The sequence below is a fragment of the Heterodontus francisci genome, chromosome 16 (assembly GCF_036365525.1).
Source record: "Heterodontus francisci isolate sHetFra1 chromosome 16, sHetFra1.hap1, whole genome shotgun sequence".
NCBI lineage: Eukaryota > Metazoa > Chordata > Chondrichthyes > Heterodontiformes > Heterodontidae > Heterodontus > Heterodontus francisci.
In genome coordinates, this window is record NC_090386.1 from 72,769,799 (window position 1) to 72,797,676 (window position 27,878).

Here is a 27,878-nt window from a genome sequence, read left to right on the forward strand (position 1 = left end):
TTTCTGTTGTGCTTGGAAGAATGTTGGCAATGCACTAACAGATTTTATGAGGAGTTGTACTGCCCGTTGTGCGACTCAGGAAGAATTCCGAGCGCCTAATGTCCATCCAATGAGAGCTCAAACCTGTTGTCTAATGACCTACTAGTGGCTATCTCCTTGGCTACCACTTTTAATTCTGGCACGTGAATATAAACATAATTTTAATTACTGAAAGGTTGTGCAATATTGGCCAATTCTGGTGGTATTGTAGAATCTGTCCTATTTACTATGGTGAATTCTATAGAACTAAAATATTAAGAAACTAGGCACGCATGATTGCTTGTAATGATTCTCCCCATTGTTTTTATACTGTTGTACTGTCTTGGTGGCTGGACAAAGTACTTAGATGGCAGTGAATACAAAATACCGCAGGTTTGTGCAAGTGATTTGAGATAGAGACACAGCTGATGGTCAGTCTTCAAAAATGCCCACAAAAAAACTATTATTTTTTGAGAGATTCCTGGAACTTCTGGGACAACGGTTCCATTTCTTTTATGTTATAGACCTGGTACTGAAGTGGAGGTTACCATCAGCAAAAGTGTGGCAGAATAAGTACGATGCCAATTTTACTTTTTAATTGCAATTAATTTCAAAATTTGGTTTCTAGGTAACTGCTTTCCAAGAGGAAAGCAAACTGGACAGCTACTAAAAGAAACTAAAACTATTCTCATTGAGTTAATCATATCAACATTTTTGAAAAGACAATTCATTGCGTAATGTTATCTTTCACACCCAGTCAACATTCCTGCACACTTATTGATTACAATGCAACTTCCGGACCAAACTCATCCAACTATTTTCTGGCAACAAACATTGGGCAGGAAGACATTATATAGAAGGATTACTACACAAAATATGACATTTAAACCATGCAAATAAAACTAACAAAGTTGTAGCAAGTTACTGTACAGTTACCAGTCCCTTTAATACAGTCCAAGAATATTCTGGAAATAAATGCTCAACAAAACTCGACATATATATATATATATAAATACCTTCACATCTTGTTCTAAACTTCGAATTAGTTCTCCATCAACTTGGCCTGTCTGAGCTACTCTTAGGCTTCTTCGTTCAGTCTTTCGCAGACGGTACTGAAGGATCCTGCAAGTTTTGTTTGCTCTGTCGAGTTCTTGACGAAGTTCCTGCAGCTGGTAAACATCTTCTTCTAAATAGATATCCCTCATTTCCAGCATTTCAGCTCGAAGCTCCTCAATTTCATCCTAATATCAGGAAACATCAGTATATTTAATTAATTTTTTGCACCAGTTTTTTTTAAAAAATAGGACAGCAAATGAAAAGCAAATAAATTCTATTACCCTCCACATAACAATGAGTCTGCAAAGGTATCCTATGCAGTATAATATTTTACTCCTGTTGTGAGTTTCATTGTTCAAGTGAGCTATCCTTAAGTATAGGATTTAATAAAGCTTTACTCATTTTGACATGTAAAACAGTAAATTCAAACTCAAGGCCCCATTAATCATTTGCAAGATTCGCAGTTGGGTGAACAGCTATGAAGAGGATAGATCAGGATCTTATGAAATATAATTCATCATGCATCAAGCTTTATTCCTCATCATTCCATTGTTTTCTTCCCTGCGATATGTCACTCAATAAAGAAGCATATACACCACTAATACAGAGCGAACAAAAAGCACAAGCAGATAATCTGCAATGGGGTGAAGCTGGTGTAATACTTGTTTCAGAATACCTGTCATTCCAGAAATACAACAATGCATAACATGAATGCTTGCATTTGGAAAGCATTTAGGATAGTTAAACTACTGACTGCACTTGTCAGTTTTCTCTGTGCTGGAAAGAAAGATGCCTAGCAAAGCTAACCAATTTTAATAAAGTAAGCTAATAACCATGATAGGTTGTAGCTGCCTGAATCTCAATTGAATGATTGTGCAGGGTATGTCTTTTATGAAGTGTTATTAATGCACTGATTAACAACAAGCATCACGCAAATATGAGCATCACATTCACTAAGTCCCACTGAGAAGTGTGCTTGCATGAGAACAGAAGTCACTCCCTCCTGTGATTTTCCCAGCTGTAGTAAGAAAGCAATTCAGCAGGTTTTAATTTTACAGTAACAAAATATAATTTATTAGGAAAACAAAATCACAATTACTTTTAGCCTAATCAGTCATTATATTAAAAGATGCAAGCATAATCTAACTATGGTCGTAACACAAGTTTGATTGTGAGTTTTACTGCTCTTGAAATGAATTCTGAAGAAAAGAGTGAAGTGTTATGCACTGAATTCCTCCAAATGACATGAATTCAGTATTACCCATTATGCAAACAGTAGTGAAGTGCAGATTTTCCAGCTGCTTGGTGATGCCAGCTGTACATACATTTAAGCTTTGTGTTGGAACAGATGGGATATAAATGACCACAGGGGGAAGGATCAAATGACTAGCCCACATCACTTCCTGTGGGTGCAAGGTGGGCTTTCAATGACGAGTATGGGGTTAATTGATGAGGCCTGTCCTACACTAAACTGGAAGTTTGGCAAAGATAGATTTCATATGATTAGTAGGTTAAGACTGCATTTAGGTTTCATCCTTCAGCTTTAGACAATTTAAACAGCTCCATTCCTTTAAACTGTGTGTGGATGCTGGAATTAAAGGTCATATTTGAGAAAAAAAAAAATCTACTTCACAAACATGCTTTAAGATAGGGATTACGTCTTCACTTGAAGTCTTGCACCATTCAAATTAGTACATTAAATTAACATAAGCTCAGCATCCTGTAATTTTTTTTTTTGTTCTCAGGATGTGGGCAGTGCTGACAAACTGCATTTATTATTCATCCTTAATTCCCCTGAGGTGGTGGTAATGGGCTTTTTCCTTGACCACTGCAATCCTTGTAGTAATGAAGCTCCCACAATGGTGTAAGATTTACCCTCTGACAATGAAGGAATGGCAATATGTGTCCAAGTCAGGATGCTGTGACTTAGACATAATTGGCAAGATTGCTGGAAGCCCAAGCTGATAATAGCACAGTGAGGGCAACAAGGCATTTTGGGATCTTGGTGATCAATGAGACAAAATTTATAAATATATTACCTTAACCAAATGATTGAGAAACAGAGCCAGGACTGAGAAGGAGGGTTAATTAGAGTGGGTGAATTTAATGTTAAATCAGGTACAGAAAGAGAAAGAGAGAGAAGAAAAGCAAGAATGGATTAAGAGACAGAAGGAAAAGTAAGAATTTGTTGTGACATTTTGTATGTCTCCTAAAACAATTCACAATCTGAAGTGGGAGGTGCCGATTTTGTGAAGTTAATGGTAGAGCACGCACATCAGTCAGCAAATTGTGGGTGATTTGCTATTCACGGGGCATCTTTTCCTCCTTTCAAGTTGCTGGCCGATTTGCGGATTAATACCATGCACTAGTCAGACACCATTATTGTTTCAGCAAAATCTGGCAGAAAGTGATCTAGCCCAATGAGTGGAAAATCTAGCTCATATTTTTGTCATGCTATGGATAACCAATTATACTGTTTTGATTTAAGATTTAACCACTAATAAGACAACAATGCTAAAAACACTCCCACCCAAATTTAAATAGGACAAACCAGCAAGCAAGAAATATAACCACAACTAGAAAAGGGCTGAAACTTTGTGGGTTAGAATGCCAGGACCATACAGCACCTAAAAACATTTGAGGTTCTAACTTGGAGGACTAGAACTCCTTTCTTATGACTCTCTAACTAAACAGCTCACCTTAATTTCCCCTAGCTCCTTAACTATAAATAGATGGATCTACCTTTGTCTGAAATTCAGTACTAAAGTTATGTCATAAAACTGTTTCAAATTTTAGCTACATAACCCGATACAAAAACAAAGCCAATTTGAAAAAAAAACAGTTGTTATATAGAAATAAAAGGCTTATCACTCCAAATTTTGTGCAGCAGGCCTTAAGGGCAGTATAACAGATTTACGATGTGTTAAGTGAAGTTCACGTGGCAAGCTCAAATTTTGTTTCTGAGCAGCAGACAACCAGGAATTTTAACAGATATTTTATTTTGGTATGCTTACATAAAAGAAATAGTCATATAGATCCTCTATTCTATTTTGGTTAAAACAGGCACAATATATTCATACAACACTTAATCCTTATTATGGCAGTCAGCTGTGGAGAGAATTGTAAGGCCGGAAATGAAAGTCATTTACTTCATTAAAAATATAAAGCATCAAAAAGTAATATTTTGTCATACGGGATAAAATAATGTAACAGCATAGTGAAAACTAGTTTGTATCGATGGAGCGGATCACCACAATCAGGCTCAGTTCTGTAAACAGAAATTATAATTTGAGGCTCTACTTTTTTAAAATCTTGCCAATGTTCCACCAATCTGTCTTGAAGTCAATGATTCCTCTCCCTGACCTTGGGACATTGAGACCAACTTTACAGGCTTTGTTGAAAATAACTAATTAAGCAGAAGAGAGATCAGAGATTGAATCTAGGATGCTCTTTTCTATATCACTCAGCCACAGTTGACTTCTATATTCCTCTGTTTCTTTCTGTAGAATTAACTTTTTGTCTCAAGTAAAAAGGTTTCTTGATTTAAAAATTTCAGGGTGTGATATTAACAACAAAAACATTAATGAATTTTGTTAAAATGGCAGACATTGGAATTTTATCTGACTGTTCTGAAATGTTTGTTATTAATATTGCATAGTATCATTCAATCCTACAGCTGTGGTTTTCTGGTCACTACTCATGTTGATGTATCATGCTGGTGTTCTCTGATTTTGTGACAACAGTCTAATATTAAACTTGATTTAAAGTTATAGGGACTATATGGTCCATGCCTTCCACTGAAAACAAAGTCATTCATTTGATTTTATACTTTTAATGAGTTAGCGACCCATATTCTGGCACTATTATATTATTTTACAATGATTTCTGGACAATGATATGTAGATCTTAAACTTGGGCACTTTGAAGGAAAAGAGATTATTCAGATTGGCAAGTAGCTTGGTAAAACTCTTTAAAAACAACTAAATTATGCATGCAAGGCAAGAGCTTCTGCACCATCCAATAATATGTCCATAACATGAAAGAGGTTGTGAAAGAAATTTTAACATTTTTAAAATAAGCAATGCTGTTTTAAGAATACTGGATCTCCCACAGTGTTGCTTCCAGTAAGTTATACGCTATCAATGTAAAAAAGACAATTGTTACATAAAATGCCATGTACAATGTGTTATTCTGCTTAGGTGCCTTTAATTGTTAAGTAAACAATCAATGTGACATCTGAAGTATGACAGTGTCAAATTGCATGGAATGTAGTAAAACATTCCAAGATACTTCACAGGAGCATTATCAGCCAAAATGCGACACAGAGCCACATAAGAAAATACTAGTTCAGGTGACCAAAAGCTTGGTCCAAGAGGTAGGTTTTAAGGAGAGTCTTAAAGGAGAGAGGAGATAGGAAGGCGGAGAAGTTTAGGGAGTGAATTCCAGAGTTTAGGGTCTAGACAGCTGAAGGCACCCCACTGATGATGGGGAGCGAAGTAAATCGGCGATGCACAAGAGGCCAGAATTAGAGCAATATAGAGTTCTCGGAGGGTTTGCAGGGTTGTACTATAGAGTTCTCGGAGGGTTTGGACGGCTGAAGGAGGTTACAGAAGTAAGGGGCATGGTCATGAGGGATCTGAACTCAATAATGAGAGTGTTGTATTTAAGGTGTTGTTGGATCAGGTGCCACTGTAGCTCAGTGAGTATAAAGGTGATGGATGAATGGGTCTTAGTGAGAGCTAGGATACAAGCAGCAGAACTTTGGATGAGCTCGTGTTTACAGAGGGTGGAAAATGGAACAGCACTGGAATAATTGAGACTGGGATGTAACAAAAGCATGAATAAAGATTTCAGCAGCTGACCAAACAGGAAGTGTGCACATAAAGTTTTATATTATATGTACATCAATGGAATATTAAGAGAAATTTCTCTCAGCTTATACAACTCATGGGTAGCCATTTCCCTTTGCTGCTACAATGATTACATTGCAAGGATGTCAATACGTTTGCTCCTTCAAATATTAACTGTCACAAAATGCAGTGCTATTCATAGCATAAATAGAATCGAGCATAGTTTCTCATCTCCCAAAATAAATAGAATTAAGACCTGCAAAAATCCAGTATAACCACATACTGCATAACTCAAATCCTCCAGATGCTCTTGAGCAATATTAAGTGCTTTAGTGGATGCTATTATCTGTTAATATCCTTGAAACACAACCTTGGCTTCCACCAGTGAAAACATCTCTAGAACTGTAATAAGACCTTACAGTAATAGTATGGCAGTTTACAGTGCCAGCTTAATCTCGTTCTGTCAACAAATCTATTGATCACATGTTTGCATGGGGGCAATCCTGAGGTTCTGACTGTACCTACATCTGGATAAGTGGGATGAAACCCTGAAAATGGAAGGCAACTGGTACACAAGCCTTACTTCAAGCATACAGTGCACCTTAAGATCGCTTAACCACCCAGTAAATCCACTGCAGTGCATTCAATAAACCTCAACTCGGTTCATTCCTCAATTCCCAGCCATTTGAGGCACATCCACGAAATGCGGATGAAAACAGCAGAAACAATGATCTTGCACAGCCACAAAATTAAAACAAAATTATAATGGTCTCGCCTACCTTCAGATAATCGTTTTCAGATCGAAGCTCATCTATTTCTTTTAAGAATTCCTCCTGGATGCTGTCTACGAATTCTTCGCTGAGATCGGAAAAGGCCAGCGAGTTGCTGACATGAAGCCGGCTCTCCAGAGACGGGGACTTGGCCCCGGACGCTCCGTCCGACTGCCCGCTGGCCGAAGCCAGGGAGCCGTCCTCCCCCGGCCAGGTCCTGTCGTCCAGGGTGTCGGGGGGCGTGGGGATGCCTCCCCTCCCGTCCAGGTGCTCGGACTCGCTGGCCCCTCGGCCCGACTCGCTGTCGCCGGTGTCGGCGGGGGACAGCAGCTTGTTGTCGTCGGACGGGCAGTCGGACAGCTCGGAGCTGCTATCGGTCACGCTGGGCGAGAGCTTCCCCTGAGCGAAAGCCGCAGCGCTGCTGCTCCGCTGGCTCTTCCTCTTACCGGCAGCACCGCCTTTCCCACCGCCGCCGCCTCTCTCCGGCTTCTTGCTCGCTCGGGAAGCCGCCGCCGCCGCCGCCTTACTCGCCGGCATTTTCCCCAGCTTGATGTCCTTCAGAGCGGGACTGTGCCTGGACAACCGGCACTGAGTGAGCCCCGGCTTCGAGCCCGGGTTACATTTGGATTTGGCCACCGACCAGCCCCGGATCGCCTTGGGTCTGGCTGGAGACGGGGCTCGGGGCAGCTTTCTCTTCACTTGCTGCTGCTGTTGCTGAATCTCTGACGTTCCGTTCACCGCCTCCATCCCTCACCCATCTACTTCTCGATGAACGGATTTTTTGTTCGAGAAACAAGACACAGCAGTCCTTGTCTGAGCCACAGTCTTCATCCCATCCCCGCCGAGTCCTGGCGTGGACGCTGATTCATTCAACACGATTGCAAATTGCGATCAGAATACAAACAGCCCGTGGCACGGACGCCTCCCTATCCCTTGTATTCTTGATAGATAGATTTAGAATCTCTGTTTTCACAGAAACACGCTTCCTGTTTAATGCGCCACTCCACTCCTGGAAAATAGCATCATACACCGCCCAAAGCTCCTCATCCAGTGACGCATGTTGCCCACTCAGAGCCAACTTGCTCCCCCCTTGCATCAGACGTCCTTCGCTGGAATTGCTACTCAGCCCCAAACACACACACAACCGCTTTCACAATGGTCTTCCTTTTATTTTAATTTATCGCATACAGTCATCTCGTTGTATCTCTTAAGTTCAGACCATTATATACGCAACAGTACACATTTTCTTTTTTTAAAAAAATAAGCAGATTTTGTAAAACTGAAATATAGAGAAAATATACAGCAGTGGCCAAAAAGAGAAAAACAGGTTAAGGTTGGAGTCGCTTTCACCAGAACCTCCACACATTAATCCGTTGTTTGTTTTAATTCCTGTGCTGTGAACTCCCAACATTTTCTATTTTTAGTTTCTCACCCAATAGTGCTTTTTTATGAGAATTACAGCCATTAAGACACATTATTAGAAACAAGGGTTCATTTTTATGGAATAAAATGAGATGCACACAAAAACAGGTTATATCCTTACTTCATAATTCTTATTTTAACAAGTGAAAATAAAAAAGATTCAATGGATTTGGTGCCCAGTTTTCCCCCTCCTCCAGGGGACAGTGCCTTATGTTACATTATGGTTCCAGAAGCAACAGAGGCTCCTGGCACATTGTCCAGTAGGCCATTCTTCATGTGCCTCTCTTGGCTTGGCCAATACAGGACCAACTTACAGGGCCGTTGGCACCAGGACAAAAGTAAATCACTAGCATATTAATAAGTATCTCCCACATGAACATGGCACCACTAATGCAGGTGGCCCAGTCAAGCCAAAATGTACACATAAATGTTAAAACAAGATCTGATTATCTATGTTGACAAAGCATGGTATGTTCAGCAATGTCCACTGGTTGCTGAAAGCTTCAAGTGAACCAATGGATACGCTGTGATCCTATTCCAAGCTCAATCATGTACACACAGACCTTGGAAGAGTGGCAAGTAGTCAGAGCAATCCATTCCACGGATTCTACACATCCTGGAACTGTGGCCATTTTTAGTCTGTGAACCTTGATAGTGTGAACAGGTTACTTAACTGCGAAGAGTAACACATCACAGTCAAATTTGATCCTGTGCTTAACTGAGGTTCAAGCACTCTGACTTTCAATGCTTAACTAACAAGTATTCTTCTTGATCTTTGCTTTTTATAAATTATTTGTATTATAAATTGTATAACAGACATTATTCCAACTGTAAAATGTAACTACCAGATATTTTCCAAATTGCCTGGTAGTTAATGTAATCCCGTGCTGCTGGTACATAGAACTGTAGGCTATGGGTTCATACCTGAGGTGTCCCACACAAGGGAGATCCCGATCTATTATATCATTAAGGAAGAATGTAAAGAGAATGGGGAGTTGAATCTTTTCTTGCATACCTTCTGATGACAATGTTTTTCCAGCATCTATCAATAATTGTTTGAGTTGATCTTAAATTGATTTAGCCATTGATTGTCTTTCCTTGACTGTGGAAAAGTATCTCTTGAAAGATTCCTTGTGTGCTCATTAATAAAGTGAATGGTGTAAGGTTATTTTGTCCTTTTTTACTTTGGACAGTACAGTATATTTCTCTGCAATAAACTGAAAATATTGTTGTACAGCAAATGTTAATATGAAATTACTCATGCAAGCTGATGTACTAGATATGAAACAATTGTTTGTAATCAACAATATATGGAGCCATCAGACCTATTAATTACTACCATCTTAATTATGAACCATTTATGAGTTGAATGCCATTACAAAAGTGATTTTTTGTGCCCAAATCAAATATAGCGATATAATGCTGTTACGACCAGGTGAGAAAGGGGTCTAGGGTTCCCTCTCAGCCTTCACCTGGTCTTACCATAACAGGGTTTAATTTTAAACACACCGGGTTTTATTTAGCTCCCCCTTCGTGAATCCTTGTTCACTCTCTTCCAATTATAAGGCAAAGAAACTAGCCAAACAGGTTTTCTTAGGTTTAAAGAAAAAAGGTTGAACTTTATTAAACTTAAACTCTAATTCAGTTAACGCCTACGGATATGTGACATGCCCACACTAGCATGCATACGCGATACACACATGCAAATAGAGACAGAAAAGAGCAAAATAAATAAAATAAAGTTTGAGGCAATATCTGAAGATGGTTTTTGGTACTGTTCTTCGAAATTGCTGTAAAGTCCTTGATTGTAGGTAGGTCTTGCTTTTCGTTGGGGCCCAGTATTCTTCTTAAACCTTGTTCAATGTAGGAGACTTTTCTCTCTTGAAGTTCATGTGTCCTCAGTGGGTCCAGAGGCTTGTGAGAAAGAGATGGGAGCAGACAGGAGAGGTCTTCTCGCTCCAGGAGCAAACAGTTTTTTCCTTTCAGTTCAAACTCTTTGTACAATTCAGAAAAACCCAGGTTGCCAAGTAGGTTAGTCATGTGACTAGCTGGTCTGACCACATCTGTTTGTGGATTCCCTTGTCTTAGCCCTGGAATGTCTCTTCTTACACACAATACCTGGTGCTCAAAGTCCATTGTGGGTTAAACTGTAGCAGAGAATAGCCCCTTTGTCCCTCCGAGCACTGTCTGTTAGTATGCAAATATTTTTTCCGGTCATGGCTGATCTGTTTAACAAGTCATTTCCTCGCTCCAGCAACAGTTTAAAATCAATGTTCATATGACAAAATTAATATGCCTCATTCTTGGCAGATTGGGGAGGGGGTTCTGCATGACAAACTTCATGTTAAGTAAAGTTTTCTGTGCTTTTTTCATTTTTCAAGGAATGTTCATTATATTGCCTAGTTCAGGTGCTTATGCTGGGAATCAGTTTTTTTTAAGAGTTGGAGCACTAGTGCTAATGTCCCGATGATAGTCCATAAACTCTGTTTCACTCCTTTCTTATAACAGTTAGCATGAGCTTGGCAGACATTCCAAAATGCTACTACACTGTTGGAGGTTTTGTACTTTGGGTTGTGAGGCTGGAGGGACTTATGGAGATAGGGAGGGGTGGGGTCATGGAGGGATTTGAAAACAAGGATGAAAATTTTAAATCAAGACGTTGTTTGACCGGGAGCCAATGTAGGTCAGCAAAAACAGGGTTGATAGGTGCAAGGGACCTGGTGCGAGTTAAGATACAGGCAGCAGAGGTTTGGATGACCTCAACTTTAGGGAGAATAGAATGTGGGAGACCAGCCAGAAGTGAGTTAGAATAGTCAAGTCTAGAGGTAACAAAAGTATGAATGAACGTTGCGGCAGCAGTTGAGCTGAGACAGGGGAAGTCAGGCATTGTTGCGAAGGTGGAAATAGAGGTCTTGGTGGCGGTGTGAATATGTGGTTGGAAGCTCATCTCAGGGTCAAATCTGGCACAGACTGGGTTAGTCACAGAATGTTGAGCGGAGACAGATGGGGCTGAATTTTATAAGCCTGCCGCCGAAATCACCAAAGAGCTATTGCGATTCCAAGCGTAGTGGCTCATTTAAATATCCAGGGCGGTCCGCCCCCCACCCCGATCACGTGGAGGAGGCAGGCTGTCCATCCCTGGCAATGGTGTCAGCTGCCTGTGGGCAGACACAGACACCATTTTTAAAGGTTGTTAGCCCTACTGGCTAATTTAAATAATTAAGGAAAGATTAAATGAAATTAAATGAATACCCTTCTTTGGCCCCTCTCCCACCTGCCAATTCTTTTCTTTGGCCTCCTTATCTCGAGAGACAATGGGTAAGCGCCTGGAGGTGGTCAGTGGTTTGTGGAGCAGCGCCTGTAGTGGCTATAAAGGCCAATTCTAAAGTGACAGACTCTTCCACAGGTGCTGCAGAAACATTTGTTTGTCGGGGCTGATACACAGTTGGCTCTCCCCTTGCGCTTCTGTCTTTTTTCCTGCCAACTGCTAAGTCTCTTCGACTCGCCACACTTTAGCCCCGCCTTTATGGCTGCCTGCCAGCTCTGGTGAACGCTGGCAACTGACTCCCACGACTTGTGATCAATGTCACAGGACTTCATGTCGCGTTTGCAGACGTCTTTAAAGCGGAGACATGGTCGGCCGGTTGGTCTGATACCAGTGGCGAGCTCGCTGTACAATGTGTCTTTGGGGATCCTGCCATCTTCCATGCGGCTCACATGGCCAAGCCATCTCAAGCGCCGTTGACTCAGTAGTGTGTATAAGCTAGGGGGGTTGGCCACCTCGAGGACTTCTGTGTTGGAGATACGATCCTGCCACCTGATGCCAAGTATTCTACGGAGGCAGCGAAGATGGAATGAATTGAGACGTCGCTCTTGACTGACATACGTTGTCCAGGCCTCGCTGCCATAGAGCAAGGTACTGAGGACACAGGCTTGATACACTCGGACTTTTGTGTTCCGTGTCAGTGCGCCATTTTCCCACACTCTCTTGGCCAGTCTGGACATAGCAGTGGAAGCCTTTCCCATGCGCTTGTTGATTTCTGCATCTAGAGACAGGTTACTGGTGATAGTTGAGCCTAGGTAGGTGAACTCTTGAACCACTTCCAGAGCGTGGTCGCCGATATTGATGGATGGAGCATTTCTGACATCCTGTCCCATGATGTTTGTTTTCTTGAGGCTGATGGTTAGGCCAAATTCGTTGCAGGCAGCCGCAAACCTGTCGATGAGACTCTGCAGACACTCTTCAGTGTGAGATGTTAAAGCAGCATCATCAGCAAAGAGGAGTTCCCTGATGAGGACTTTCCGTACTTTGGACTTCGCTCTTAGACGGGCAAGGTTGAACAACCTGCCCCCTGATCTTGTGTGGAGGAAAATTCCTTCTTCTGAAGACTTGAACGCATGTGAGAGCAGCAGGGAGAAGAAAATCCCAAAAAGTGTGGGTGCGAGAACACAGCCCTGTTTCACGCCACTCAGGATAGGAAAGGGGTCTGATGAGGTGCCGCTATGTTGAATTGTGCCTTTCATATTGTCATGGAATGAGGTGATGATACTTAGTAGCTTTGGTGGACATCCAATCTTATCTAGTAGTCTGAAGAGACCACATCTGCTGACGAGGTCAAAGGCTTTGGTGAGATCAATGAAAGCAATATAGAGGGCCATCTGTTGTTCGCGGCATTTCTCCTGTATCTGACGAAGGGAGAACAGCATGTCTCTGCACGAAAGCCACACTGTGCCTCAGGGTAGACGCGCTCGGCCAGCTTCTGGAGCCTGTTTAAAGCGACTCGAGCAAAGACTTTCCCCACTGTGCTGAGCAGGGAGATTCCATGGTAGTTGTTGCAGTCACCACAGTCACCTTTGTTTTTATAGAGGGTGATGATATTGACATCGCGCATGTCCTGAGGTACTGCTCCCTCGTCCCAGCACAGGCATAGCAGTTCATGTAGTGCTGAGAGTATAGCAGGCTTGGCACTCTTGATTATTTCACCTGCCAATAACAATTAAATTAATTATTTGCCCTTTCTCCCCCAAAACACTTACCTTTCCCATCTTACCTTTCCCCACCCACTGCACGAACTTTAAACTATAACCCTTCCTACCATCCCCTACACCCATGACATTAATTTGACCCCGTCCCCCACTCGCCCCACCCCTGCCCTGAGAAGCCAGCTCTGTCCCCTCCCCACCAGTTTTGCATCTCGTTTCCCCAGACGAGGATCTGAAGGCACGGTAGTGCCGGCCGCCGGAATGAAGATCACAGTGGGACTTCATGAGGCGAGGGGAGAGTAATGAATGCAGGTATTTTAATTTATTTAAATATTTAAATTGTGGTCCCATCGCCAAGCAGCGGGGGTCCGCCATGAGGTCTTGCTGCCACCGGCAATATCGAGCCAGGCCCTGCCGGCGTCAAGGTCCATGGTGGGCCTCATCCGGAGCCATCTCCAGGCACCTCCCACCATGGAACACGACATTGAGGGCACTATAGAATCCAGCCCATGGAGTCAGTAGCTAGGGACCGATGTTTGGAGCGGGGACCGAAAACAATGGTTCCAGTCTTCCCAATATTTAATTGGAGCAAATTTCTGCTCATCCAGTACTGGATGTCAGATAAGCAGACTGATAATGTAGCAACAGTGGAGCAGTTGAAAGATATAGTGGTGAGGTAGAGATGACTGTCACCAGCGTACATGTGAAAACTGACGCTGTGCTTTTGGATGATGTTGCCGATGGGGCAGCATGTAGATGAGAAATAGAAGGGGGCTAAGGACAGATTCTTAGGGGAAACCAGAGGTAACGGTGCAGGAGCCAAGAAGAGAAGCCATTACAAGTGGTATTCTGGATACGATTAGATAGATAAGAATGGAACCAGGTGAGAGCAGTCCCACCCAGCTACACGACAGTGTAGAGGCGTTGGAGGAGGGTGGTGTGTTCAACCATGTCAAGGCTGCAGACAGGTCAAAAAGGATGAAGAGGGATAGTTTACCTTTGTCACAGTCACACAGGATGTCATTTGTGACTTTGATACTGTTTCGGTACTCTGGCAGGGGTGGAGGCTAATTGGAGAGATTTAAACAAAGAGGGCTGAATTTTACGAGCTCGCCGTTTTACTCCGCAGAACCACCGCAATATTATATTATATTTACATGTTGGGGCAGACTGCCCCTGCTCCAACCCCCGATGACGTGGAGGGGGCGGGCGATCCATCCCTGGCAATGGCATCTGGTGCCACTGCGCGGCTCCATTTTTAAAGAGCTTCCAGCCCTTCAATGTAATTTGAATTTTTAAAGAAACCTGATTATAAAAAACTGAATAAAATTATCGCGCTCCTCTCCCACCCCACAATGACCTTAACGTTTATTACTTGCCCTCTCCCCCCCCATAAAACTAACCTTGCGATCTTGACCTCTCCCCTACAAAGTTAATGAACTCTGGACTTTACCCTTTCCCTCCACCCCTTAGACCAATCAAAAAGGTTTGATCCTGCTCTCCCCCACGTTGAAAACCTACCTCCTGGCCCCTCCCCACCAGTGTTCCGCCATACTTCACTGGTCAGAGATGAGATGGCACAGGAGTGGCGGCTACCGACTGTAATATCGGAGCAGGATGGCCGCCGCGACAAGGCAAGTAATTATTCATTCATTTACATTTATTAACATATTGAAATGTTGGTCCCATCACCAAGCGGTGGGGGGACCACCACGAGGCCTTACCACTGCCGGCAATATTTGGCTGGGCCTTCCTGGTGCCGAGGCCCAGGGCGGGCGTCTCCCGGAGGCATTTTACGGGACTCCCACCATGACCCCCGACGTTCGGGGGGTGGCCAGTAAAATCCAGCCCAGAGTTCTGGGAAAGATGGGCATCAGTTTGGGAGCTGTCAGCACCTTCAAGGACGTTGGAGAGGAAAGGGAGGTTGGAGATGGGGCTGTACTTTGCAAGTACAATGGGTTGTGCTGGTATTTTGAGAAGAAGGGTAATGATGGCAGATTTAAAGGAGAGAGGGCCAACATCTGAAGAGGGTGAATCGTTTACAATATCAGCTAACATGGGTACCTGGAGGGGAAGTTGGGTGATCAGCACCTTATTGGGAATAGGATCAAGGGAACAGGAAATAATTCTCATGCATAAGATGTGCTCGGAGTGGGCATGAGGGGAGATAGGAGAGAAAGATACGAGATGAGGGCTAGGGAAGGGGAAACTTTAGAGGAAGTTTGGCCCAGTAGGCTAGAGGAAGGGAGGGATATGGCAGAGGCAACTGATTGGATGGTCTTGATCTTAGCAACAAAGAAGTCCATGAGCTCCTTGCACTTAATGTTGGAGGTGAGGATGGATGGGATGGGGAAAGGGGTTTAAGGTGATCGTTTGCAGCAGAGAAAAGAAGCAAGGGGTTAGCTTTACATTCCAGGATAATCCTGGAATAGTGAGCAGTTTTCGCAGATGAGACCAGGACCCAATAATGTTTTATGTAGTCCAGCCATATCTGGCAGTGGAAGGCTAAACCAGTGTCTGTAAGATCCTTTCAAGTCTGTGTCTCTTGGACTTAAGGGAGCAGAGATTAGGGCGATACCAGGGGATGGCTAGGATGTGAGAGAATAATGGTTTTGTTGGGGACTAGGGCATCAAAGGTGGAGGAGGGGGTGCAGCTGAACAAATCAGTAGCTACAGAAATGTTGGGGCGAATGGCGGGCTAAAGGCTAGACAGTTGGAATTTTGAAAGTGCAATTGTAAGTGAATTGGAGGATATTTTTTTCCAAGGATGGATACAGAATGAGATAGGGTTGGGGTGTGGAATGGGACGTGGGTTGAGAGAGATACAAGAAAGTGATCAGAGATGTCCTTATCTGTGATTGATACGATGCAGAAAATGATTGTTGTGTTTTCCTACATAACTGCATTTCAAAAATAATTTACTATATTTGAAATGCTTTGAAATGTTTCTGAGAGACATGATAATGCACTATGTACATCCAAGACTTTCCTTTCTCTTTTGACTGCATGCAGAATCCTACATAGTGTTCTACTGAGTAAATAATATATTTCCATACAGAATGTTTTACTTTATTTATGGCATATACTGCCCTAAATATTTATGCGGTCACTGTTGGATGTCAACATTTGACAAAGGTTTGGAAAATTAATTGTGAAAAGAAGATCCCAACATCCTTGAAAAACATAATAGTCTTTGAGTACATGAATTAACAGCAGTCCCTTTACATGCAGCACAGTTATTCAGGGCAGTGGGATTCTAGTTTTTAGACACACAGATAAACTACTTATATATCATTAAGTGCTTACATTTTGCCTTCAGTTTTTGCAACACAAAGACATTATTAGTAAAATTATATGATTATTTTTCATTCCATGTTTAGGAACATTAGGAAGTTGGTATATACGGGAGAACTTTATGATTATATTGACTGGGTGCTTAGAGACATTTATTTTATTTAGAGATACAGCACTGAAACAGGCCCTTCGGCCCACCGAGTCTGTACTGACCAACAACCACCCATTTATACTAATCCTACATTAATCCCATATTCCCTACCACATCCCCACCATTCTCCTACCACCTACCTACACTCGGGGCAATTTACAATGGCCAATTTACCTATCATCCCACAAGTCTTTGGCTGTGGGAGGAAACCAGAGCACCTGGCGGAAACCCACACAGTCACAAGGAGAACTTGCAAACTCCACACAGGCAGTACCCAGAACTGAACCCACTTCACTGGAGCTGTGAGGCTATAGTGCTAACCACTGCGCCACCCTTTTAGGTAAGCTGTGCTCTCTCTCGCTATTGGTTTATCATCAACTTGGAAACTCCTGAAGAGATCAACGTGCTGATTGTTCTTTCCTCATGTTATTTTGTTATACATAAGATGCAGAATTTTAAATGTTATTTTGGATAAGTGCTAATATACTTTTCAAATAGCAGCTCATGCAAATGGATAGGTTATGATGATTATATTTTCACATACCTGTTATAAAATTGCAAGGACGGTATTAGAACCCACTTTGCTAGGTTCACTTATTTCTCCTTTCAAGATGGTGCAAGGCGTTTGCTGAAAATAAGACTTTATGTTAATAATAGAAAGCTTGAGTTTAACAGAATAGATGGATTTAAGGGGATGCTAGATAAACACATGAGGGAGAAAGCATATGCTGATGGGGTTAGGCAAAGAACGGTGGGAGGAGGCTTGTATGGAGAATAAACTTGGGCATGGTCCTTTAAGTCTTTTTCTTATTCTCTCATGGGATCTGGCAAGGCCAGCATTTTGTTGCCCATCCCGAATTGTCCTTGAAATCTGTGTGGCTTGCTAGGCCATTTCAGAGGGCAGTTAAGAGTCAACCACATTGCTGTGGGTCTGGAGTCAGATGTAGGCCAGATCAGGTAAGGACAGCAGATTTCTTTCCCTAAAGGACATTAGTGAACCAGATGGGTTTTTACAACAATCAGTGATAGTTTCACGGCATCGTTACTAGCTCTCAATTATAGATTTTTATTAATGAATTGAATTTAAATTCCACCAGCTGCCACGGTGGGATTTGAACCTGTCTCCCCAGGACATTAGCCTGGGCCTCTGAATTACTAGTTCAATGACATTGCCACTATGCCACCATCTCCCCCATCTTTGAGCAGCCTGTTTCTATACTGTAAATACTATGTAATACTATATAATAGAAAAATAATAGACTCCTGTACTTTCCGTTGTTTTTTCATGGTATGATTGTAGGTATGCCCTTTGGATTTGCTCAATATTTTGTTTTGGTTTGTTCTTCAGTTGTGAATTGGAAGTAGTGGTATGCATTTTTTGTAGCTAAAGCTAAGCTTTCTGAAGGCACTTTTACATAATCAAAGTATAACATTTGGCTGTGCTAGGAACAAGAAGTTATTCTGCTCCAGCGGCAAATAAGATTTATTTTTCATGGGATATTTGGACTGCCACTAGATTTGCCAGCTCATCTTCTTTCTGGCACATGAAGGAAAAGAGCACAGGTGGGAATGTCGACTCGAAAGAGTAATATTGGGTATTTGGTATCGTTTCACTGTCCTGAAATGAGATCTGCAAAGTAAAAGTTCCTTAATGCTGACCTGTTACATCTTGCATTGTGTAGTTTAATGTAGGAGTTAACCACACAGCATTAATTAATATTTGTGGACTGCAATGACTTAACTGCTTTATTTGCTAGAGCTTGTTTTGCAACATTGTCTGCATACTAGTACACACGCATACTTGTGAAGTCAAAGGTGTCTGTTGATACTTGTAAATTCAATTTCAATGATTTAGATTTAGTTACACCTTTTTTGACCAGCAAACATTTTGTCAAAATTCTATTCAGTTGGTTAGCAGTTGTTTCTGTTTGTTACAAGCAAAACAAAACACAGCCAAAAGATACTGTACTGAAGACAGAAACTGCATGATTTTATCCTGGTGGTTGTTAAGAGCACAGAAAGGTCTGAACAATGTGATCTGGAGTATAAACAGGTAAACTAGAGTTGGTCTTGGGTCTAATGTATGCTCCATCAGCCTTAGTTCAGTATATGATAGTTAATTCAACATTTTAACTTCCATAAACAAGATTCAAAGCTCTAGGAAACAGTTCCACAGGTGGGAGCAACAATGACTAAAGCTTTGCAATTTCATGCATGTTTATCAGCTTGCTAAAAAAATATTGAGGTGCAATTGTCAATACTCTTTCTTCCCTAGCAACATTATATTTTGAATTAATCGCCAGCAAATCAAGTGGACAGTTCTGATTCTAGTGATAGGCTGGCAGTTCAGGCTACACAGCTTTAATATTCTGGAAAATGAACACCAGCAAAAGGATTTTGGACTATACCTTATATATTGGTCTTTTAATTTGGATTCCAAGGGACAGTTCTTCTGAGCTAGTTCTTGGCCTTGCACTGCTAAATCTGTTTTTGTTAGATTGGCATAGCAGACCCAGGTAGAAGTGGATCTATAAATCTGCCCCTGGTCTAAGGAAAATAATAAAGATTGGAAGTTGGCTCCTGAATGCTGCGTTCCAAGAATCCAAATTAGGAGAACATCAATATAACAAATATAGCCTACAAAAAAGACTATCGCATTCTATCACTTGGCAGCTTTGTGCTTAATATAAAAAAAATTGAAGTTTGCTACACAGCAGGTAACATCAAACTTTCTTGAGCATTTTCACTCTTCTACCATCTCTTTTAGCAACTGTCATAACCTGCCACTCCCAAAATAGCTCAATTGTGATTCCCAAACTAAGGAACTGAATCCTGAACAAAGCTTAGCATCCTCACAAAGGAGAGGGAAATGCACAAAATCAGGATCAAGATTTCTTGACAGGTCTCAATACTCAACAGATCACGCCATGGGGCATAGTATTTTTTGTTTGCTTATGCTAACAAAAAAATTGATGTGAGTATGAAGAAAACAATGGAAAATATGCTCTATTTCTGTGATCTTCCGTGCTTCTTTGATTGAGGTGCACCGCCAAGGTGAAGGTGGGCTGGACTCGCACCCACCACAGAAAAATGCCCCTGACCTTTGGCCTCAGGATCATTAGCATTTTGGAGGTAAACTCTCTGACATTTGCTGGGAAGTTACACCAGTCTGACGTGGAATTTTGCTGGAGTAGGTTTTCACAGGAATCGGAAATGGGGCAGCTTAGAAAGAGATAGGTGTGCAGCAGAATTCATCGCCATGTAATTTCCCAGCTCCAACCTCCCCAAATCTGCTGAAAAATTGATGCTGGCAGATAGGAGGTTTGAGGCTACAAGGCCACTTCTCTCTTCTCTCTCTCTCTCTCAAATCTGCTGAAAAATTGATGGAGGCAGATAGGAAGTTTGAGGCTACAAGACCACTTACTACTTCATTTAGTCTATATTTGCGATCAATGATTCAATCATTGTTTTCAGATGAAGATCTCTACAGCATGATGTTATCAGTAAAACAACACCAGTTTTGATGGCAATCACAGATTGGTTTTTGTCTTTAAATAAAGGCAAAAGTATTAATTCAAGTTTGCTGTTTGGGATGTTTAAGTTCCATTAAAAATAATACATCAATTTACATATAGTGCCATATGCCAAAACACATCTAATGCTTCATTGTAAATTAATTGCTTTTTAGTGATCCCATTGTGCATATTTCACCCATTAATAGTTTGAACAAAACACAGCAATTGCAAGACAATGTGCAGTGGTGATTGTCCTGGTTCCAGGTCTTAAGTAGCTTGCAGTTCATGTATTATGCCAAGTTCTATTTGTAAGTAATAAAAATAGAAAGTGCTGGAAATACTCAGCAGGTCAGGCAGCATCTGTGGCGGGGGAAGCACAGTTAACGTTTCAGGTCTTTCATCAGAACATTCTCCACAGATGCTGCCTGACCTGCTGAGTATTTCCAGCACTTTCTGTTTTTATTTCAGGTTCCCAGCATCTGCAGTATTTTGCTTTTATCCATTTGTAAATAGTTGTGTGTCATTGTTAATATTTGTAGGTTTCTGTTCCTTGTCAGCGGATGTGGCATCTTACAGTGGGGGTTATTTGGTTCCATCTGTGCAGAGTTTTGTTTAACTTGCAGTGCTGACTGCAGTAGTTGTGGAATCAGCACTAAAGGTTGCTGTGCAATCCGTTTTAGAAGTTTTGAGTATGAGAATGTGAAAGGCAATGTTTGTGGCATCGTTTGTGGAGGACTCAAGACATGGATGGATTTTAAAATAACTGTTCTGATTAACTTTAAAAGTTTTTCTTGTTGCCAAATAGATCAGTTAGTTTTATCTATGTAGATATACAAGTACTATCCCATTAATACTGCAGTGTTTGTTTTGCAGTATTTCAGTTGCTGTAAACCCATGAGATCGTCACAAGATTTCTGATTAATAATTTCATAATACCAAAGGAATTCCATGGTGGCTCAGTGGAAGAAAAAAAACATTCAGCAGCATTGAGTGTGAAAAATGTAATTACTTTGCTTGAAGATGATGGGGTCAGGAAACTGCCATAACCGTAAGTGAGGATTTTTTTGTGGCAGGAGCTAACTAAAACTGTTGGCCTTAAAAGTTCCACAGTCATTTTGGAGTACTCCTGTGATAACTTCAATGGGAACATGCTGGAACAGCTGGAAACTGGCATGGGACCTAGATAGGCAGGTCCTAAACTTGCACCATGTTTCCTTGACAGCCTGTTGGAGGAAGTCCACCGCAATGATGGCCATCGATGTGGGAAGGGGTGGGAATTCTGAACATTAGTGTTTCAATGTCCCTAAACTTTCACTGGGACTCTGTGCTTGGTCAAGCCAGCAGTACCTACCCAACAACCATCAATTGTGAGGCCCACTCTCTGCAGGGAGTTCTGTTAGAAGAATCAAAGCCCCATTTGTTTAAAACCAAGATAAGCCTTTGTCTAGGCATAGCTTTACACCAAACAGGGGAAAGGTTGTGTATTTCAGTATTCTTCTACTCAGTTCCTCTTTCTTCAGTTATTATTGACATTAAGGAAGACAGAGAACATGACAGGATGATTATTTGTCATGCTTTGAGGTTTGTAAATATTCCAAAATATACTTAATTGAAGAACTTCAAAGAACTTTAAAACCTAATAAAAAAATTTAAAATGCAGCAGAAACTGAAAATCTGAAAATAAAAATAGAAAAAGCTGGAAATACTCAGCAGGTCAGACAGCATCTGTGGAAAACAAAAGCTGACTTTTCAGGTCTAAGGACCCTTTTCTGGAACTGGAAGGTGTTGTATGATCGCCTTAAGAGTGATGTCTCTTTATGAACTCAGTACGCTAATGAGCTAAGTAGCAGGATATAGTCATGTGACTAGAAGCCATAGTCACTCTGCAACCGTAAAACCCTAGACAAAGGTTTTGCATATAGATTGCTCTGTATTGTATATAGTAGTTTAGCTGTGACTAAACCTTTTAAAGATCTTCAAGGAACTGGAATCCACGTAGCTCATTGTGTTGCTTAAGATAACACAAAGAACACAGGACATGGTGGCAGCTGTGGTGAAAAGACAAGATATAAGCTTGAAGACCACCAGTAAAACAGCAAACAAAATTTAAAAGCAGTACAGAAAACAGAATAGAAAAGTTGAATCAACAAGTGAAGAAACTTTAAAACAAGGACCTGAAAAGAGTGAAAGAAAGCTACATACCTTAGAAGGCTGAGAATCATAGAACGGAAGCTGAGGGGCAAGCAATCGGGTGAGTCATTGTGCCGACGATCGAGAAATCCCGGTAAAAAAAAGCCTTTGAAGAGTTAGAACAAAAACATTTTCTAAAGGTTCTGTGTGAGTCAGAGAGGAAAAAGGCAGGAAAACCCTGAAAAGTGCACAAACTAAAGAAAAAGTCTGATAGTATAAAAAAGTGTGGGAAACCCTGAACACTGCAGGGTCTCCAGTAAACCAGTTAGATATGAAGATCATAAATAAACTCTAGCAAAACAAAAGCAAAAGGGAAAAACCTTGAACTGCCTATCAAACAGCTGTGAAAACATACAAGCTGAAGTGCTGAAAGTAAAATAAACAGAAAACACTGTCAAGCACGCCCATCAAAGCAGCAAGTCTAAATAAAAGAGAATTTCTTAAAGGGGCAACAGCGCAGAGTTAATAGAATAAGTTTTAAAACTAGTTTAAAACCACAAATAGAAAAGCCATAATAATTACAGTGCTGGAGGCACACACAGAGCTGAACAACATTAGATATAGAGCAGAAAGCAAAAGAATAGCAGAAAGATGGATATCAAATTTCCCAGCATGAACTGGAAGGTCATTGATCTGAATTCAAACTTGTTAAACAGAGAATGCAGTTATGCTTCACAGTCCAAGTAGTTGTAAAACTAGGGAAGCAGGCTGTGAAAATACTTATAGCAGTTGGAAATGAGGGGTTACATAGAATCAATACTTCTGGCTTATCTGAAGAGGACCAGAAAGATCCTGCAAAGATATAGAAAGTGCGAGAAGATCAGCTCCAGTAAGAGTGAATTTTAGAATTCACCGTCTGGAATTGATGTCCTATGGGCAACAGCCACGGGATTCAATAGATCAATTCATCAGTAGATGCTGTGGTAAGGGCAACAAATGCGATTTTTCAGAAACTGAGCTGTTGGAGTGAATAATGGAGCTTGTGTTTGTCTCAACACCTGTTGAAGCGTTTCAAAAAGAAAGGTCATAGCACTGATGTGCTGCTAGAAGATGGCAGGAAATATGAAGCCATTGTTGCTGGACAACAGCATCTACAAGCACTAGGTGTAGCCAGCAGTAGTGGCATGATAACCCGGTTGCAAATAGTAAGCAAGCTGTGTGGTAAGTGTTGTTTGTCCCACTCACTGTGAAGTTGTCCTCCATTTCAAAACCTGTGCAAGGCATGCAGTGCAAAAGACACTGGACCCACCTATGCAAGAAATCTGGCTCCAAAGAAGCAGCCAGAAGTCACAATAGGACACAAACAAACAGAAGACAGGTGCAGCAACAGGGCAACAGCAGCAAGGAGAGCGCTAGAGACCTGTATAAACGCAAGATGATACATGAAGTCCACAGCAAAATAGACCCAAGACAAGGCTCAGAGTGATTCTCAGCCAGAAGATGAGCAGGCGTTTCACATTGTGAACCTGACACATTGTGTTTAGGGAGGTGGTCACACTGCAGGTTAGGATCATGCAGGCAGAGAGGGAATGGGTGACCGTCAGGCAGTCTAGGAGAACCAGGTAGGCAGTGCAAGAGTCCCCTGAGTCTCTCTTGCTTGCTAATTGGTTTTCTATTTTGGATACTGGTGGTGATGGTTCCTCAGGGGAGTGCAGCCACAGCAAAGTCCGTGGAACCACTGGTGACTCAACTGCACAGGAGGGGAGGAAGAAGAGTGGGAGAGCAATAGTGATAGGGGATTCGATAGTCAGGGGATCAGACAGGCATTTCTGTGGCGGTAAACGCAACTCCAGGATGGTATGTTGCCTCCCTGGTGCCAGGGTCAAGGATGTCACAGAGCGGCTGCAAGACGTCCTTCTGGGAGAAGGTGAACAGCCAGAGGTCGTGGTCCACATTGGTACCATGATGTGGTAGGATAGGAAGAGGCATGAGATCCTGAAAGCAGATTTTAGGGAGTTAGGAAGGAAATTAAAAAGCAGGACCTCAAGAGCAGTAATCTCAGGATTACACCCAGTGCCACGTGCAAAGTGAGCATAGGAATAGGAGGATTGATTGATTAAATGCGTGGCTGGAGAATTGGTGCAGGAGGGAGGGCATCAGATTTCTGAGGCATTGGGACCAGTTCTGGGGCAAGTGGGACCTGTACAAGTTGGACGGGCTACACCTTAACAGGATTGGAAATAATATCCTCGCAGGGAGATTTGCTAGTGCTGTTGGGGAGGGTTTAAACTAGCTTGTCAGGGGGATGGGAACCTGAGGGGTAGCTCAAATTGGAAGGAAGTAAAGCTGGTAACAGGAGGTAGAAAAGTAGCAAGTGACATTAGAAGGAAGGCGAAATAAAGGCGAGCATCAACTCAGCTTAGAATGCAGAATGGCAACAAGACAAGGTTCAGGGCACTCTACCTGAATGCATGCAGCATTCACAACAAGGTAGATGACTTAAAGACCCAAATAGAGGTAAATGGGTATGATCTAATTGCCATACAGAAACGTGGCTACAGGGTGACCAAGACTGGGAAATACATATTCAAGGATATTCGACATTTAGGAAGGACGGGAAAAAAGGAAAAGGAGGTGGTGTTGCGCTGATAATAAGGGATGGGATCAATACATTAGTAAGGAAGGATCTCAGATCAGAAGGACAAAATGTGGAATCTGTTTGGGTGGAGACAACAAACAGCAAGGGGCAACAAACACTGGTAGGAGTTGTTTATAGGCCACCAAACAGCAGTGGTAGTGTGGGGCATGATACTAATCAGGAGATTGGAGAAGCATGTAGCATTTGTAATACAGTAATTATGGGTGACTTCAATCTGCACATAGACTGGGCAAACCTAATGAGCACTAATGCTGTGAAGGAAAAGCTTCTGGAGTGTGTTCGGTATGGTTTTCTAGAGTAGTATGTTGAGGAACCGACTAGAGAACACAATATTTTAGAAATAGTATTATGTAATGAGAAAGGGCTAGTTAATAATCTTGTTGTAAAAGAACCTTTAGGGATGAGTGACCATAATATGATAGAATTTTACAATGAAAGTGAGGAAGTTCAATCTGAAGCCAGGGTGTTAAATTTGAGCAATGGAAATTATGAAGGTACGAGGGGTGAATTGGCTGAGGTGGATTGGGAAAATACATTAAATGGTATGATAGTACACAGACAATGGATAGTCTTCAAAGAATTATTACAGAGCTTACAACAACTATACATTCTTTCAAGGCACAAAAACCCCAAGGTAAAGGTAGTCAACCATGGCTTACAAAGGAAGTTAAGGATTGTATAAGATTAAAATAAAAGACGTATAAAGTTGCCAGAAATAGTAGTAAGCTTGAGGATTGGGAGGATTTTAGAATACAGAAAGGAGGACCAAGAAACTGATAAAGAAAGGGAGAATAGAATATGAGTGTAAACTAGCAGAAAACATAAAACCAGACTGTGAAAGCTTCTATAGGTACGTAAAAAAGGAAACGTTTGGCTAAGACAAATATGGGTCCATTACAGGCAGTCAGGAGAATTTATAATGGGGAATAGAGAAATGGCAGAGAAGCTAAATGATTATTTTGTGTCTGTCTTCACTGAGGAAGATCCAAGAAATCTCCCAGAATTAGAGATTTAAGGGACTAAGGAGAATGAGGAATTGAAGGAAATTAGCATGAGTAAGAAGGTTGTATTGGAGAAATTAATGGGGCTGAAGGTAGATAAGTCCCCAGGACCTGATATTCTACATCCCAGAATATTGAAAGAGGTAGCTATGGCATTAGTGGATGCATTGGTGATCATCTTCCAAAATTCTATAGATTCTGGAATGGTTCCTGCAGATTGAAAGGTAGCAAATGTCACCCCAGTATTTAAGTGGAGAGAGAAAATGGGAAATTACAGACCAGTTAGCCTTACATCAGTAGCAGGGAAAATGTTAGAATCTATTCTAAAGGATGTGAGAAATGGACACTTGGATAATAATGATCTGATTGGGCATAGTCAACATGGATTTATGAATAGGAAATCACGTTTGACAAACTTGTTGGAGTTTTTTGAGGATGTTACCAACAGAATGGATAAAGGGGAGTCGGTGGTCGTGGTAAACTTGGATTTTCAGAAGGCTTTTGATAAAGTCCCCCACAGGAGGTTGGTTAGCAAAATTAAAGCACATGGGATAGGAGGTAATATACTGGCATGGATTAAAGAATGGTTAACAGGCAGAAAACAGAGAGTAGGAATAAATGGATCATTCTCACGTTGGCAGGCTGTGACTAGTGGGGTACCACAAGGATCAGTACTTGGGCCTCAGCTGTTCAAAATATATATATATAAATAAATGATTTGGATGTGGGGACCAAATATAATATTTCCAAGTTCGCAGATGACACAAAACTAGGTGGGAATGTGTGTTGTTAGGAAGATGCAAAGTGGCTTCAAGGGAATTTGGACAGACTTAGTGAGTGGGCAAGAAAATGGCAGATGGAATATAATGTGGAAAAATGTGAGGTTACCCATTTTGGTAGGAGGAATAGATGTTCAGAGTATTTCTTAAGAGTTTAGAAAGTCTAGATGTACAAAGGGACCTGGGTGTCCTCGTCAATAAGTCACTGAAAGCTAGCATGCAGGTGCAGCAAGCAATTAGGAAGGCTAATGGTATGTTAGCCTTTATCATAAGAGGATTTGAGTACAGGAGTAGTGAAGTCTTGCTTCAATTGTATAGAACCTTGGTTAGACCGCACCTGGAGTACTGTGTGCAGTTTTGGTCCCCTTACCTGAGGAAGCATATTATTGCCATAGAGGGAGTGCAACGAAGGTTCACCAGACTTGTTCCCAGGATGGGGGTCTGTCATATGAAGAGAGATTGGGGAAACTGGGCTTGTATTCTCTAGGGTTTCGAAGAATGAGAGGTGATCTCATTGAAAACTACAAAATACTTAAAGGGATAGACAGGGCAGATGCTTGGGGAGTCTAGAACCAGGGGACACAATTTCAAAATAAGGGGGAAGCCAATTAGGACAGAGATGAGGAAAAATGGCTTTACCCAGAGGGTTGTGAATCTTTGGAATTATCTACCCCAAAGGGCTGTTCTTTTGGGCCTCCTTATCTCGAGAGACAATGGATACGCGCCTGGAGGTGGTCAGTGGTTTGTGAAGCAGCGCCTGGAGTGGCTATAAAGGCCAATTCTGGAGTGACAGGCTCTTCCACAGGTGCTGCAGAGAAATTTGTTTGTTGGGGCTGTTGCACAGTTGGCTCTCCCCTTGCGCCTCTGTCTTTTTTCCTGCCAACTACTAAGTCTCTTCGACTCGCCACAATTTAGCCCTGTCTTTATGGCTGCCCGCCAGCTCTGGCGAATGCTGGCAACTGACTCCCACGACTTGTGATCAATGTCACACGATTTCATGTCGCGTTTGCAGACGTCTTTATAACGGAGACATGGACGGCCGGTGGGTCTGATACCAGTGGCGAGCTCGCTGTACAATGTGTCTTTGGGGATCCTGCCATCTTCCATGCGGCTCACATGGCCAAGCCATCTCAAGCGCCGCTGACTCAGTAGTGTGTATAAGCTGGGGGTGTTGGCCGCTTCAAGGACTTCTGTGTTGGAGATATAGTCCTGCCACCTGATGCCAAGTATTCTCCGAAGGCAGCGAAGAT

At 41.9% G+C, this 27,878-nt stretch overlaps 1 protein-coding gene across 1 annotated transcript in view; it reads right to left on the minus strand.

The window, feature by feature from the left end:
- mtcl2 (microtubule crosslinking factor 2) overlaps nt 1-7,732 on the minus strand; it is a 100,659-nt gene extending 92,927 nt beyond the window's left edge. The window contains exons 1-2 of the mRNA XM_068048384.1: nt 6,704-7,732; nt 1,035-1,259 (exon numbers count right to left, since the gene is read on the minus strand). Of these exons, the coding sequence (XP_067904485.1) occupies nt 1,035-1,259; nt 6,704-7,441 (963 nt within the window). The 5' untranslated portion in view covers nt 7,442-7,732. The remainder of the gene's footprint in view (nt 1-1,034; nt 1,260-6,703) is intronic.
- Nucleotides 7,733-27,878: the final 20,146 nt, after the last annotated feature.